General features: G+C 39.3%; 2 protein-coding genes across 2 annotated transcripts in view; one reads left to right on the top strand and one right to left on the bottom strand.

Annotated features, from left to right (window-relative positions):
* Nucleotides 1-10,648, bottom strand: part of LOC119418478 (1-phosphatidylinositol 4,5-bisphosphate phosphodiesterase beta-1-like) — a 65,126-nt gene extending 54,478 nt beyond the window's left edge. The window contains exons 1-2 of the mRNA XM_037685767.1: nucleotides 10,541-10,648; nucleotides 3,421-3,498 (exon numbers count right to left, since the gene is read on the bottom strand). Of these exons, the coding sequence (XP_037541695.1) occupies nucleotides 3,421-3,498; nucleotides 10,541-10,639 (177 nt within the window). The 5' untranslated portion in view covers nucleotides 10,640-10,648. The remainder of the gene's footprint in view (nucleotides 1-3,420; nucleotides 3,499-10,540) is intronic.
* Nucleotides 1-17,532, top strand: part of fermt1 (FERM domain containing kindlin 1) — a gene marked incomplete at its 5' end in the record, with an annotated part of 928,370 nt that overhangs the window by 805,833 nt on the left and 105,005 nt on the right.

The raw sequence follows: 17,532 nt of genomic DNA, 5'->3' as shown, positions 1-17,532 counted from the left end.
AGTTAGTTTGTTCAACAGATGTACAATACCATTAGGAATAATTGTTAGCAAAAATAAGACAAGACGTCTATAAATAAACACACACACATACACACGGAGGCACAAAGGGTAACTAGATGATGTCTTTCTTTATGCCCAAATAGAGTTTTGTCCTGGCTGTGGCATTAATTTGAGTTACTGTATGTGTGTGGCAGGACTGTTCTTACTACTGGGAGACGGAGCAGACACCCACATGCATAAACACACACCCACACACACACAAACACACACACACATACATGCATGCAGACAAAAAAGGTACAAAAGTCTCATAATTTAAAATCTTTGCCTCATAAGCAATAGGAATTAAAAACTGATGCAAATCAGCCCGAGCTTCTCTTTTTTCTCTGGAAAATCAAATGTTTTTCATCTTGTTTCTCTAAAGGAAAGTCCTATCTTGTTAATTGTTTAGTAGAGCTGCACACTTGCCCTGTGGACACGGTCTCCTTTTCCACATAAAGTGTATTATTTACATTAGGCTGGTAACCTAATAGCATCCTTTCCCTGTTAGAAAACAGGAGCCGCAGACGTGTGTTTGTTCTCATGCGCAGAGGTTAAGTCTCAGTCAGCACTGTGTCTGCTGTGAAATCCCATCCAGGAAAACATCAAATCAATGGCTGCTATTAATTAGTCTACATCAACCTAGAGCTGCTGAGAAACTTGTATACATGAACAGAACAGGAACACGTCTTGCCTACAGAGCTGTTTAGAGGTCTTGGACACACAGACCTAAGCTGAACTCCACAAGGAAATCATGTTCCTGGCATCATCAGACCAAACAGGAATGACTTCTTCAAATTATATCTATGAGGTTAACTGACAAGAAAATGTTGCAGAATCTGATAGCTCTTGTGGTCTTAAGTTTCTCCACCCTGTCCAATGTTCTTGTGCATCTCGCGGCCACAGCAGAGGAGCAGGACAACACAATGCAACACAAAGCGTTCTCACAGGTGTCGAGTTAAGTTCTGCAGGTGCACAAGTTTAGATTTATGTCTCTTTTCCAGCAGTCCTGTTTGTATTGACTGAAGTGAGGACGGCAAGAAAGAAGCATGCCTCACTGAATGGCTAAGGGGTGCCAAGAACACAATGGAGGTACCTGGAAAGTACCAGTATAGAAGCACAAGTAACGTCCTGCCCAAAGTCCCCATGTACAAAGGGTACACATGCATAGATACGTGGCTTACACCCATTTTTTATGCAAAACTTCAGATGTATGAAGCATAAAATAATTGTGAAAAAGTGCACAGCCAACTTCAAGGCTGGTGTACGTACATTTCTATGGTTATTGGTCTACTGGAAACACTTAGAGGTGATACTGTGAAACTTTTGATGATGTGAAAACTATTATTGTACACACAGGACACACATGATGAACAATTAATACATCAACATATATTGACTGTCCACTCAAATCCACTCAAATTTGATGAGTGGATATAAATCATGTGCAAAGTGGTGCAGAAAATATTTTTAAGAACAATGGCTCTAGCCTTATTAGAGGATATAGCAAATGGTGCAATGTGTGGAGAGCTTGTATTTAGACACAGAAAGGATTTTCTGGTCCACGATGATGACTGGCTGTTGTTCATCATTCACCGACTTGCCATTTTAGATTTCCAAGGACAATCCTTTTGGAACTGTGCTTGGAGTTGCGGCTGGTCTTGGAGCGCCGTATAGCGAGGAGCCATGTTTTGCCCGTACACATACAGCTGCTGACCACATTGAAGTTCCTAGCAACAAGAGCATTCCAGAGGGAGCTGGAAGACCAATTGGGACTGTGCCAGTCGACCCTGAGTCGAGCCATGCCAGCTGTGTGGGATAGAATTATCCGTATGTCAACCAGGTATATCATATTCCCTACCATGCAGTTGAATAGGCCAAATTAATGCACAATTTGCAGCGACAGCCGGTTTTCCTAATCAGAGCTATCGACTGCACACACATTGCTATAAAAGCACCATCACAGGATAAATATGTTTGTTAGCAGGAAGCATTTCCATTCAGTCCATGTGCAAATTAAATGTGATGCGTAAAAGCAACTAAACAACATTGTGGCGAGGTGGCCTGGCTCAACGCACGATTCATTCATTCTAATGAACAACATGGTTGGGAACAGACTACAAGCTGGAACAGTGTGGGATTTGGTACTGTAAGTAAATTTATTTAATCGTCCCAATATGTCTGAACTTTTTTTTTTCCATTTCTGTGGGAGTGCGCTGCTCTGACCCCACAGCATTTACAGCTTTGCACACATTGTTCCACTCACTCCTCTTGCGCTTGGTGCTAATACCAGAGGACAACGTGCCAAACAGAATGATTTTACAAGCCTCTACATCATTTAGAAACATCTCCAACTCACATTCCATGACGATCCTCTTTTCCCCGCATGTAGACATGCTTTAAGACACTGCGGAGAGGAGATTCCTCAGGTGGAGGGCATGTTTGAATCCATTTGCATATTTAAATGGAGGTGTAGCAAGGAAGGAGTCAGGTATGTGCGCTCAATTTCACATCGATCGGGATGTACAAAAGAAGCGTGAATTCATGCGTGCACACGGTTTCATACATCTGGCTTTATTTGTGTGTACACTGTCTTCTCGTTTTACGCCATGTTTCAGTAGGAAATCCACACAAGTCTCTGTACATGAGGCCCCATGTGTGGTAAATGTGCTCAGACCTGAGCTCAATGGAACGATTTTTGGTGGATTGTGATGATTTCAATAGCTTGGTTAATGTGTCACCCACTGGTTTGACGATTGTTGAATTATGAAACATCATATAGTTTCCAGCAGATTATACTTTTGATGAGTTCCATATAACAACTCTCCAAGCACAAAGCAGCAGAACTTCTTAGGGTAACGAAGCGAAAATCAGTTTTCTGACAGCTGACCTGAATTGTGAGGCACGGTTACACTGCATTTGAAAACACAAAGGTTTATTTTACTTTTCTCCCAGCTGTTTTTATTCTGTGTATTCTGTAGCTTTTTTGACGGTTGCTCAGATTCACGCTGAAGACAAAGAGATGCACAAACAGTTCAGACTTGCACTTGATAAGCCAACACAACAATCTGTTCTTTTGTATTTGGCACTTTGTCAATCTGGTTGTTAAAATATTACATACCGTTTTTCGTTGTATTTTTTTTTTTACATCTTTCACTGCTCACAAAAAGCCTTTAGACTGACAGTAAATCTAAGAAAGCAACACATAGTTCCAAAACTAATGAGAGGATTTGAACATTTCAAAAAAAAGAGTTGAATGTAAGAAAAGGAAAAATGTTATAAAGAACACCATTTTCTTGCCTCTTAAAAGGACATATTGTTAGACTTTTGTCCGCTGAGCTGTACAAGTTCCAAGTCTGTGTTATTGGTGTGGTGACTTACCTTGTTCTGGTCGGTCCAATACAGGAAGTAGCCTTTTGGGTCCACTGTTAGGGTCACAGGGGTCACAGTGGTAGAGTCCTGCAATTAAAAAAGACATTTGAAGTCAATGTGGGTTTTAGTCTATATGGCATTTTGTTTTGGGATGAAAAAGAATATTCTATGTTTTGTCACCATCAAAGTATAGTTTTATGCATTGACCTGAGGTGACTGTAAAAATCCTTTCACCATGACGCACATGATGAGTCGCCATAAAATGACCAGGAATCAGGCATGTGTGTGCGTCAGAGTATTTGAGATGGCTGCATTCACGGCTGCAGGTTATTTTGTAGCCTATGTTCCAATTTCCCCTCTTCTTGTAACAACAAATGCTTTCCCACAGTTTCAACATGCAGACAGCATCACGTCTCGCACACAGTTTGACCCTGAGGCGTGCATGGCAACACCAGATATTATTGGAGGCTTCTAAAAAAAGAAAAAGGCCTTTTCTTTTTTTGTCCTTCTTATCTGCATCCATGGTGGCAGTGGCTCAGCTGAACTGTGGCATATTGTCCTCTTCAATCAGCCATGGCTCTGAGATCAGAGAAATGGAAACCGCATTTGCTGCTCAGAGCAACCAAATCTTCAAAGTGTCTTCAGGAGGCTACTAATGATGGCTCTATCGCAGCTTTTGGAGGGAGAGCTAATGGTCTGTATCTGCTACACGCAACGTGTTCGGGTGCGACCTGCACTGTATGAAATCATGAAAGCAGTGGACTAGGGTGAGACTATAAAGCACTAAGATGCAGTGAACAGTCAGAATATGTTATCCTCCCTAAACAGTCACAGTTTATGGACACATCTGCTCCATTCAAACAAAATCAGAGGAAGGTGAAGAAGAAGGGAAATGAGTGGGAAGTAAATGAGGGATATGATCAGCGTTGGAAATGGTTGAAGACATCCAAGACTTTTGCTATAGCGACATTTGCTATGGCAACCCACCAGTCGCTTGCAATCTATTAGACGCTCACAAGGAATCGTTTTGGTTGTGCTCACATGACTGCACAATCTTTATAAGCTTGATTGAATGACAAAATGATGGAGTCAATACCAGTGAATAAAAACACTAACAAAAAACAATAACAATCCTTGAAGGAATGCATATCACTCACCACCAATTTTCCCAGCGTTTCAAACTAAGATCGTCTAAGTTATACCACGTTTTAGTCAAGACTAAAAATAACAGTGTGATGACCTCATGGGATTTTGCAAAAAATCTGTATCAAAGTATATGTTGTATTGACTCTCGGTTACTTATTACTTATAGTTATTTTATTTCCATATCTCTAGGATTAACTGAATTGTGGCCATTTTTGTGTTTGCTAATGTGGATTGCATGTAGTGGCCATCTTTAATTTGTTTGACTTAGAAAGGTATGTAAAATGTATAGCCAGTGATTAATTGCTGTAAGTTTAACTTTATTATTAGTTTTTAGTAATAGTAGTAGTAATTACTATTACAATTAGTTTAAGTTTAACCCATCCAGTGATTCATGCAATATTAGACTAACAGAAAAACAGGATTGACTCCAGCAGCTAATGCTAAAATTTTAAGAAAGATACTGCTCATAGAGTAGCATTTGGAATATGTGTTGTAAATAACTTTTACACCAAACTAAATATTCGTAAAACTGACTGGATTTTAGCCGTTTTTCTAATTTCTAAGGTCAGTTGGCTGTGGCGGAAATCTTGATTTGAGTCGCTTCCAAAAAAGTAATTGGTTTCATTAAAATTCATCAAGTGCTTCATGAGATATTTGGCAAAAAGACAAAGTTAACTCCAACATTTTAAACAAAGTTCCTGTACATTCTGTCGGTACTCAGAATAGTTGTTTGGGATCAGTCTCAGCTACTACCACACCAAATATTAGGTCAGTAAATGTAAAACCAACAGAGCCAATATATCTATCTTTGTTGTTTTTAAAGTTAGTCATGTATGGCAGCCATCTTGAATTGTGTTGACTCCATAGCTAATCAGTTATAAAAGTATATTCAATTTTTAATTTTTATCATTTTAATTTGTCAAGTGGCTCATGAGATATTTAAGAAATAGACAGACAAGTTTATCTGCCAGTCATTCAACATTATTGTCTGCCTTCACCTTTTGGCAGTAGGCAATAAAATAGCCCATTTATTGAATAGACCCTCTCAGGCAATATCAAATCTTTCATACTCAGTTAACACATACTGTCAAACTGCTCCAATTTAGTTTTTGCAGATGAATATAACTTCAATTTACTCTGTAAACACATCATTTATTCTTAGACTATAAAATAATAAAAACAAGGCAATGAACCAGCAACTTCTCATAAAGCTGTTCTTATTTCCATTAAACCAAATCAAGCATTCAGACGGTAATAACATGTGGTATTTGATGGATTTTTGTGATATTGGTTGGAAAATAAATAAGTAAATGATGGGACTTGTGAGCTCCGGGAATCTGCCTAATAGTGTGAGAGCAGTCATTTTCACCAGCTTCTATTTTAATGTCTTAACTCTCCACAGCCACTGCAGCAAACACATTAAGCCATTATGGACTCTTAGTACAATTTTTTTTTTTTTCATGGAGTCTGAACATTTGCAAAAAATAATAATAATGATAATAATTTTAAGAAATGACTTATGGAATAGAATTCCAGATTAAAACTGTGAGAAAATAGCAGGATTACTATTTACTGTATTTGCATGTGGGTGAGTTTTTACAACATTCTCCCACTCCGAAACCAACTGGAGCCATTGGATCGCACTGTATCAAAGGCTAGTCATTGTCGTTTGGCTTTCAAATGGATTTTCCTTTGATGGGATGTCATTAGAAGGCTGTGTCCTGTTTTTCGTCAAACTGAAGATGAGATTAGTTTCTTACATGCAGACGTACAAACACCCTGAGGGAACAAAACCTAGGCAAAAGCGTGCCATTATTTTTAGTGAAGCATCTGTACCATTAGCCATCACCTAAGGGAGAATGTTGGCGGGTAGATTTGAGCTCAGCACATTTCTGTTCTGGATACTAATGATATATTTGGTTTCTTTAAAATGATTTTAAGCTCCCATGTGGAGCCTGATAATATCTTACTCAGTGTGCATCGGACCAAAGATTCATGGTCCAAGTGTAAGCTTATAAAAATCTTTGTTTACACAGAGTGAGTATTTTATATTTTGCCATTTTTGAGACGAAGGCTCTCTTACAGATGGATTTACTGTCTGCTTAACCTCCATCCTCTTATGAAGAAGCAGGTATTAGTGAAAAATATACGGTTTGAAGTGACTGACACAATCCAGGCAATATTTTAACGTGGAACCTTGAATTTCATGAAGTGCGGAAGAAGCTTTCTATCCAGCAACAAGGACACTACATGCTTGCACGTGTCTCTATGTTGGGGAACTTTGGGTCGTGTGCAAATACGTCTAAAAGTATACAGATTGCTCGTCTATTCTTCAACACAACAAGCACTGTGAGCTAGAATGTGCACTTTGTTTTCTCCTCAGTGTCTCAAACTCCGTGCTTTTACAGAAATCATGACTGTTGTTCATCCATCAAAATACGTTCTGCTATGCCTGCACAGTGAACAAATCTTTTTGTGCCCACTGACACAGCAGGAAGAAAATCATTTAAGAATTATATCAGGGGGAAGAAAGAAATGAAAGAGGCATATGTGGATCAGAACGGAGGTTGGCGAGGAGCTCATATCCACAGTTGAGATAAAAAGGAAATGATTTAATGTAATCCTTTCCCACTGACAATTCATTATAGCCCCCTTCTCCACGTCTGACTCTGTATTCTTCCGTGATTCTTTCCATGAGATGATACAGAGAGGAAACAGGAAGGAAATGTCACAGAGAAAGTATCGGTGAGCACGTCTGTATTTTCGCAGGAAAGGCCCATTTGGTTTTAGAGATAACATCGCTGCTGTGAGGGGAAAACAGACCCTTCTCGCAAAGACACTTCTTACAGCATGAACACTCAGTAAGTACAAGTTAAAGAGTGACTCATGTTCTCTGATGATTGACAGAGTGGCAGGTTTACCAATGTGCATGATTTCCTCACATCTCACATCACTGGCACACTCATGCGCTCACGCCATCTGCGCTGCGCTTGGCTCACCTGAACTCTGCACACGTTTTCTTTTTTATTTTCCCCACTGGTTATTACATGAATTAATGTTTTAATGTGCCACTTGCACTGAAGTAGTACTGCAACACATTTTAGTGGACACAGTTTCAAACAACAGACAAAATAATATTCACGCACTGAGAACAAAAGGCACATCTCCGTATTAACATAAAAACCATGTCTTGGTAGGACTGAATTTAATGCCTAAAATCATTTTATTTTGGGAAATTGATAGAGATGTGAAAGGTCACAGATATTTTTCACTTATTAATGTCAAATGTTGTATAACTCATATTACCATGTGTGTGTTAAGGGTTGTTATGACTGGACTGAGTGCTGCAGAAGCATGGAGCCTTTCACCCAAATAAGCAAGGAGGCTGCAAGAGTCGTCTGACCTTGCCCTTATCTGATAACATTATAAAAAAAAACATTTCTTCACGCTCTCTTTGAACAGACTTGGAGACGAAGTGTCGTAAAAATCTTACCTGCTTGTGTTTCAATCTCTATTCCATCTTGCAAGATTAAATCTGGGATTAAGAAAAATATCTACCAATCCTGTGTGGCATATTTATTTAATGAGCTACAAGGATAATATTAAATGATCCTAACAGAAATTACAAAGTTGTAGCCATTTTGGTCAAACTTCAAGAACAACGTAAGGCACAATATCACAAGATGTGGCAGTACTCTTTTACTACCATTAAATGTTAGCTCAGTATTTATAAACTAAATTATAGCTATTCTAGTTTTAGCTTATGTTGATTAGCTGTGGCAATCATCAGGGGTGATTCTAGAATCTGACCCTTAGGGGTGCTTAGCCCCCAGTGTTGACAATGGCTCTTGGTTTGAACAATGCGGTGGCCATTGGCATCAGAAGCATTTGTAATGCAACACCCAAGTACTTGTAACTGGAAGATCCTCCTATGTTCATGTGTGTGTGTGTGTGTGTGGGGGGGGGGGGGGGGGGGGGGGCTCGGTGGGGGGGGGGGCTCCTTCTGAAATCCACGATCATCTCCTTTGTCTTCTTCACATTAGCTATGTTTGCATGCACAAAATTCTTTGACCGGATTGAAATGTTTTCAGATTAAATAATTCAAATGTATTGTTTACATGGGCACAATCTGTTCATGACGAGCGTTTACATGCAGCGGGCTTTGTTCTGAACAGCAGTACTGACATGTGCAGAGTGGTAAACTCTCCTTAAAAAAAACACTGAAAAATAAGTTCTACTTCCGGTTTACTTCCGGGATGAATGTAAACAAACCTGAGCACCCAAAATGGACCCGTGACAGGTTTTAATGACGGTGGAGACGTTGCTGCACTCCCTGACTGAGCTACAGGTGATACAGATCATTTTGAGCTCTTTCAAAGTTTCTAGTAGAAATGTTGTGTCGCTCACCGACCAGTTTTGCTTCCCCGACATGCTAATATTATTAGCATTAGCCAAGCGGAAATGACAAAGTCGCACATGCGCAGTCAGGTCAGTTTTTCATGATCAGAAAAAAAAGAACGGATCAAGTGTTTACATGCGCACCATTCGGATTATGAATCAGCGGAAACCACCCGTTTCGTTCTGATCACAAATGATTTCGGATCATGCTGAATAAACAAAAAACAACTTGAACAGGGTGTTTACATGACGCGTTTTTGTTCCGAACGGCCGTTTGATCCGACTACTATGTCCATGTAAACATAGCTACTGATGTGAAGGTTGTTCTTCCTGCACCAGCTCTCCAGGTGTTTCTCTTCCTGCCTGTTGCCGAACTCATCGTTGTTTGTGATGCATCAAACCACCGCTGTATCATCTGTAAACTTTACAATATGACAGGCTGGATGGGTAGGTGTGCAGTCATATGTGGGCAGGATGAACAGGAGGGGGCTCAACACACAGCCCTGAGGAGAGCCTGTGCTAAGGGTTATGGTGGATGAGGAGAAGTTGCAAAATCCTATTGATGATTTATTTTATTTTAGGGGTGCAGAGTTAAAATTTAGGGGTGCTTCAGCACCCTCAAAAAGAGGCTAAAATTGCCTCTGGCATCATTGAATTGGGTTGATGCTAAAAGTTAATCAGTAGTAGATGCATCCATTGACGGTTTTCTGAAAGTTTCAATAAAATCCATCTAGGGTTCACAAAATATTTAGGTAATATTCATGCACACAACACAGACAGAGAGAATAAAAACATCTTTCAGCACCTGGCAATAAAAAAGGGAAAGGAAGTAAAACCTCTTCTAAAAACGCCTAGCTGTGCATATTCAAATTTCCGTGTGATAAGCATTCACCCACTGTACATGGAGGCAGGAGAAACCAGAGGAAGGCATGCAGTTATTCAAATTAGATGTGAAACAAATATCACAGAAAGTCCCTTAGAGATACGGAGTCAGTGTGGGAGATGAAAATAAACTGAAGAGGCCATTCAGTTTAATCTGAATGCGAAGAGCTGAAGTCTCAGCAGGGTTATTAGAGGGTTGTGTTGCTCCTGCCAGAGTCTCCGGGGGCCACAACAGGTAATCAAGATCACTTCACCACAGATAGACTCGATGACAACAGAAATAAACAAAGACCTGCAGAAAAACACAAACAAGTTGCGTAAGAACCTGACTGAGTTTTTCCCTCATTTTTTTGCGTAACAAGCACGAATGGAGGAGTTGAATGAATTCAAGGTGCCCATTCCGTTTATTAGACAACGGGCACATTCTCATACATAAGCACTCGCGAGCGCACGTGCACTTGGTGTCGCGCGCATCCACTCACAAAAGCCCTGCACTGCCTGGACGTAAACAAAGCGCGTGTTTCTGCAGCAGCGTTGTGAGAGCTGCGCGTCCGTCGATGCGCTCTGCGCGGAAAATTCAATCAATCCGCCTCATCACTGTTGCACGAGTCAGTGCTCGTGTCACTGCAGAACAAATAACACGCGCACGCACAAAATAATAATAATAGGAACTAGAAGGAGAAAAAGAATCAGAGCCACTTACATCGTCCCATTTCATAAATTTGTTGCCCCTTCTCAAACACTCGGGCACGGACACGGGCTTGAGCTGCAGCGCATGAACTCCCGGCTGTGCTCCAGCCATTGGCTCATCCACTCCTCTCGACGCACAGCGCGGACAGAAACGACTCTTCTTAGCTTTCCTTTTCTAATCTTCTTAAAAGCAGGCTGACGGGGAGCCCACTACTGCTGCCAGGGTGTCATGCCCGCATTGACGGCGGCGGTGGCGCGTTTCGGGTTTGGAGAGAAGCGGTGGAGGCGCAGGCGCAGCGGAGCGGGGCCACTGACTCACTGACTGAGAGGCTGAGGCTGACAGGCAGCTGGCGTGTGTGTGTGTGTGTGTGCGTGTGTGAGAGAGAGATGGACAATCTGAATGGATTTCACGACTGGTTTCAAACTGAACCAAGTCAATACAGAGGCAGGACCCATGCTTTAAGAGTGCTGGCGCCTCCGTGTGTCCGTGGCAATATGACGATATGGCCCCAAGCCCAAAGGAAGAGCAAGTCTGAGTATTATCAGGGCAGAGGCAGTGATGGTGTTTGAAGGTTGTGGACTTACTTTTCTATGGGATTATAAGACAAACTAGAAAATGTCTCTATACATTTTAAATGGTGGCATTACCTAATTTTTTAACATACATCACCTTTTTTTGGCTTTCCCCTCTTCAGAGGTCTCCACAGCGAGCCATCCTCCTCCATCTCACTCTGTCCTCTGCATACTCTGTCCTCACTCCAACTACCTCCATGTCCTCTCTAACTGCATCCATATATCTCCTCTTTGTCTTTTTCCTGGCAGCTGCATTTCTAACATCCTTCTACCAGTATACCCACTGTCCCTCCTCTGGACATGTCCCAACCATCTCGGTCTGGCCTCTCTAACATTAGTTGTTCAACCTGTGCTGTACCTCTGATGAGCTCATCTTCACTTCACTTTATTAGGTCTCTGAAGGGCAATTCATTAAAGTCAGGGGTGTGAACCTGCGGCTTTGGACCCACATACGGCTCTTTCACTGCTTTGACCAAAACCAACATAAAACTGAATATTACTGGTTGTTATACAAACAACAAAAAAGGACTAGTTTAACTGTTTTTCTGTCGTTTCTTTTGCTGGAACATGTACAAGGAGTAAAACATACTCACTTTAACTTTATGCTTTATATTAATTTTTCCACACAAAAAAAACAACAACATAGGTCTGCATAGTTTATAGTTTTATTAATTAAAAAAACTACCCCCCACCCCCCACCCCCACTTAGAAGAATCTGGTCTTTTTACTTGTCTTAAATTGTAAAAATCTAAATTATTATGTATATTTTTAGCTTTATAATATCACCCCTAATGGCCACAAAAGCCCCCTCCAACAAACCTAAAGTGGTCCACGGGCCACCAGTTGATAATCACAGCAGGTTGTTGCGGCTCTGATCACTTTTAATTTAGTGAACGAAGGCGTAAAACGGCTCTTTTGATCATAAAGGTTGCAGACCTCTGATTTATGGTGACAGCCAGCACATTCATACAAACCTTAAACGTGACAAAATTAATAAAAACAGGGTAAAAAGGTACAAAGTATATTCGAAACAAGATTAAAATGCATAAAAACATTACTAAAAAGATGAAAAAAGAGTCAGACTGCAATAATTCAATAGCAAACAAGGCATTAAATTTATATTTTGTTTAAAAAAAAAAAGATAAGTTCTTGAATCTGTTCGTTCTACACCTAGGTAGGCCTTCTGCTCAAAGGAAGAGGAATCCGCCAAAAAGTTTTGGCTTTGAATACTGATCTGGACTTAAATAGGTCCATGATGTCATTCAATTGAATCCCTATAATTTTTTTGGGATTCTTTGATAACGCCCTGTAAGCGATTACATATTTTTTTTTTTTTTGAAGTTCAACAACCCAAACCAGAAAAGAAATGAAAAAGTAAAGAAAGATTCAATAAAACAGCTGTAAAACATTTCCATAAAAATGCAATCAACATTTAAGCTCCTCAACTTACGGAGGAAATGCATCCTCTGATGGGCTTTCCGACAGACTCCATCAGACTCAAATGTCAATTCTTATCCGTCCTTGTCAAGGAGAATCTCACCATCTTCAACATCAACTTTATCTCTAAATTGTGAAGAAAACTAGCTCAAAAGTCTTGTTAAAGCTGTTTCCTGTGGTTCATTATCACCATGGTAACTACACACCTGTTTCTCACTCCCTGTCAGCGCTCTGTGTTTGACAAAAATAAAAAGTAGACTATAGGCCACAAACAGTCAATGTCTGAAAATTGTTAGTTGTGTTTAAACAAATTCCTGAACCACAAGTGGCAGAAGCATCAGTTTTTCACACACCAAGCTTTAAGTTCCCACTGTTTTATGTAGGAGATCTGACACGTTCAAAAGACCCCCTCTTCTGGTTTTGAAGAGAAACTTCTATAAGTTCAGATACAATGAAAGTCAATGAGAGACTGGCTGTGCCCAGTCTGCACTCTGGGCGGAGTTGAGACAAAACCATTGTAATGTGTGCTATAACCGTGAGACATGGGTGAAAGAAAACAAACAGGCCAACATTTTAATGTATAAACTGTGTACAAAGTATAGAATGCTTGTGTTAATATAAAGAGTTTGCTTGCAAAATTTTTGGGGAAATGGCAACAACTCAAGTGTGATGTGTGGCATCATCCTATTCTTAAGTTGAACATCACCAAATAAAATCTGAAAGAAAAAAATGGAAAAGTTATGACTGTGTAAAAAAAAAAAACCCTGAAAGCTGTCAAAATACCAGTTATGTCATTTTAAGTCAACAAGATTATTATATTTTCTGTTTAGACTTTGAATGATTGTTCCAATTTACCTGAGTTTAAAGCTCCAAAAAGAACTGAGTTTTATTTGTTTTAACCAAATCCTATTTTTGTGTATGAAAAAAATCACTTCTTGTTTTTTGCTAATTTCATCAATGCCATACAATGTATTCATACCAAAAGTCACAGCATACTATTCCAATTAAGCCTCATGTTGTGGTGTACTTTGTATTTTTGCGTAGATTTTTCAAAATATGGGAAGTTTCAAATCAAAGAGGCATAACAAAAATTTGAATGCAGTCAGTGTATGTGCTTCAGTATTCTGTATGTTTCTGCATTAGCATAATGAATGTTTTAAATGTAAAACCTTTGATTCTGTTGCCAAATAAAGGATTTTATACCAAACAGTAAAAAATGTTATACATAGTGTGAGCCAATTAATCTTTATATTGTTTTGTACCTGCAACTCTCATTTCTATTATTTTTGTATTTGTTATAAAAATGTGTTTTATCCACATTTAAGCAGTAGATCCAAGCATCAGATCAAAAGTACACTTTTTTTTAATGCCCACACACAGCTCTGAGCATTTTTACTTCTTTAATACAAACCTCTAAATTGACCAACTAAAGTCTGCTCAAACAAACACCTTCAAGACTTTTTTCAGATCGATACTCTCAATAAAAAACTTTGAACTCCCCAGGGTTTTACAACACCCACAGAGTGGGGTTTTAGCTATTAAAAAAGGGATAAAGACTTTATGCAAGCAGTTTGTCCTTTGTGTTTCTCTGCAGTCAGCCACTTTCTGTCAGTGACATGTCAGACAACAACAAACTGCTCAATTCTTCTGGAACTGCTCAGTTTTAGATCTTTTTTTCTTCTAGTCAGTAACTTCTAATTAACTGTGACTAGTGGGGAAAATACAGGTTAATTAGGTAGGAATAATAATATTTAAGTGGAATAAAATTATTACAGAGTCTAAATGTAAAGCACATCACAGTGAATTCTTCTATGCAGATGAGTTACTGTTATATTTAACATGTCTGCCTTTAATATCCAACATCTCTCTTTCATCTCAGTTTAGCAAAGAGCTCAAAAACAACACATCCATCATCCATCCATCCATCATCCATCCATCCATCCATCCATCCATCCAATTTCAGTTTCCGTGTCATGGGGAGTTGGTGCCTATTCGCATCAGTCACTGTGCTTTGTATCTTTTTCTAGGACATTTTCTGGTATAATCACCTATCTTGTTGGCAGTGATACCAGTAACACATTAATTTGTAAAGTATCCTGATGCATGCTCAATACTTTGTAAAGTGTTTTCAAATCCAGAAATCAGATTAAAGTTACTTATCCAAATTACTGTATGTTACTATTTTTGTCATATTTTTTCTAATTTAATTGTATTTCCTCTATGTGTCTCGGGGAGTGACGTCTGGTCTATGCGACAGTTCAGTCATGTTATCAGCACCTATGACACCACGCCACAAACATTTGTAATCGCAGCACGGGACAGTCAAACTGATGGAGCAAGTCCCACCAGGTGGTTCAAAGCAGAGAGCTGTGACAGGATGTCCCCCACCACCAAACAATAAAAGCTTGACTTTGATGCAAAACCAGTAAGTGTGGGAGAGTTAAAAAAAAGTTGGTCGGACGGTTTAGAAATAATATGTTTATACTAGTATTTATGTTTAATCAAGTCAAAAGAATACCTTTTTTAATATATATATTTTTTCCTGAAATAGTTTTTAAGTTCAACTTTATATGTCAGGAGATACATTGTTGATGTGACCATTAAAATGCACTTGCAATAAAGTATTGGCAAAGCTCAATGTAATTTTTATGTTGAGGCGGTGCAGAGTTGTTGTCAGCAGCTGCTGAAAATAACTAATAAAGTAACTTGTAATCTTAGTTACTTTCCAAATCAAGCAATCAGTAAAGTAACTAAGTTACTTTTTTAAGGAGTACTCAGTAATCTGATTAAAGTTACATATTCAATGTAATTATGCCATCACTGCTTGTTGGGGCCAAAGCCCAGTTCTAATGTGGTGGAACATGATTTCTGAGTTGGAGGTAGGTCTAGGGCTAAGATGTGAATAGAGTTAGGATTACTGTACTGGTAATGGTTCATTTTAATGTTAGCATCAGTGCTAGGGTCTATGAATAAAGGTTAATACACCAAAGTTCATGCATCCAGGTATAAATCCAACAATGTTCTGTCAGGTCATCTGGACGGTTTCTTTTGTTGCTGAGACGTTTCGTCTTTCATCCGAAGGACTTCTTCAGTCTGAGGATCCCACCAAACCAAACTGAATCCCACAAACAGCTCACTCCCAGAGTGAAAAAATACCAGTTTGCTAGTGATAAGATGGTCACTGGGGCCCACCCTCTGCCCAGTCAACTTCCCCAAGGCAGACCATGTCAAAGTGTTTCAAAACACCAAAGTCCGTGCTCACTAATCCAGGTATAATACAATGTTGTAATAAGGATAGAAATACAAGCTGGTGTGTGGGTGTTTGAGTGTGTGTGAGTGACTTCACTAAAACACACACATTTTGTATTTTTCTTGAAAAAGTCACTCAAGTATTCATATTGAAACAAGGGGATTACTGTTAACGCTGCCAAGGCAGGATTTAATTGACCTTATTCAGTCATTGTCTATGATGAATTGATGTTCATCGTGGACACATGCTCCTTGAGTTACTTTCATAATAATGATCATGATGTTTTATATCATTCATCTTGACTGATGTTTTGGGGAGTATTTAGCTGACAAAATCAATTGAATCTGCAATTTTTTAAAACCTTTCTCCCCTGGTAGTTCTGTCAATAAACTCATCAGACACATTCATCTTGCTCATCACCAACATAATTGGAACAAAGGTCTGAAGAAATTCAAAAATGCTCCTCTCTTGGGAGGTCATCTCCACCATAAATCATTATATTTTGTCATGTGGAAAAAGTATGGAACAAATAATGAACACACAAAGTTATGTTTCCCCTCAGCAAATCCAGAACAATTGCAGAACAAACAAGAATATTGAAATGTTAATCCTGGATCTGCAAGTAACTTTTAACTGTAACTGCTGTTGATCTTAAAGAGCATGTATTCAAAATCAGAATTATTTATTTACTTCTGGTTAGCTGAGGTTGGGTTGCAGATATAACAGGTTCAGGAGGGAAAACCAGACAGTTCTTTTCTCAGAAACACTCTCCAGCTCCTCCTGGGGGATCCCAAGGTGTTCCCGGGCCAGAGAAAACTGAATCCTTCCATCAAGTTCTGGGTTTTGATGCAGATGAGTTCCGAGTTCCCCCCAGTTCCTTTTCCTTTATCTAAGGCTGAGATTAGTACAGATGAAACTAATTTTAGTCTCTAGTATCATGATCTCAGTCTTTCGGTCTGGATTCAAATATGTCTGTAGATGAGGGCTGGACTTGAAACATCATTGGACCTGTAAATTGAGTGCTTTGCCTTATTGACTCAGTTTTTTCTCCAACACAAGCCAAACCAACATCATTAGTGTGGACGAAGCCCTGAGAAATCAAAGATTTTTTTTTTTTTTTTTTTTTGATCAGGTGGGATTCAGGAAAAAGGACAAGCTTTTGATTTCAAAAATAATTTCCAAAGCAAAGTTGAGTGCTTGGTGGGAGTAAATCACTCAACAGACCAAAAACAGCTTTAAGAAAATATCAAATGTGAAATATGGCGGAGGAAATGTTATGGTTTGTGTTCAAATATAAAAATTTGCAAATATTTACTTGTCCAAACATACCAGAAAATAGAAAAAAATGGAGTTGAAGTGTACTACTTACTTATTCACGACTTCACCAGCAAGCCCATCCCCCAGGCCTAGCTCCAAGATGGAGCCCCAGTAACCCATGTCTGATCAAGGGAGCTCCTTGTTGTTTTCTGTCCGTACAAATTCGTACAAGTCTTTTGAAGAGCTCTTTGTCTGGCCTATCACCTAGAACCAGTCTGCCTTGGGATATAGGACCTGTCTGCTGTAGGAGATGCTACATGGGACAATTGCTGCCGACAGCATAACTCCTAGGACCGTTCTGGTACTCAAACTCATTCACCACAATAAGGAGTTGATTCAAGAAGAAGATATACATAGATTTTTTTAGTTTATTTTTAAAGCTGTGGACATAATTTTGTTCAGATTATACAATGACATATATATATATA

This window comes from Nematolebias whitei, chromosome 12, assembly GCF_014905685.2.
Source record: "Nematolebias whitei isolate Nwh7 chromosome 12, NemWhi1, whole genome shotgun sequence".
In the NCBI taxonomy this organism is placed as follows: domain Eukaryota; kingdom Metazoa; phylum Chordata; class Actinopteri; order Cyprinodontiformes; family Rivulidae; genus Nematolebias; species Nematolebias whitei.
This window is presented reverse-complemented; position numbering and strand designations above follow the sequence as displayed.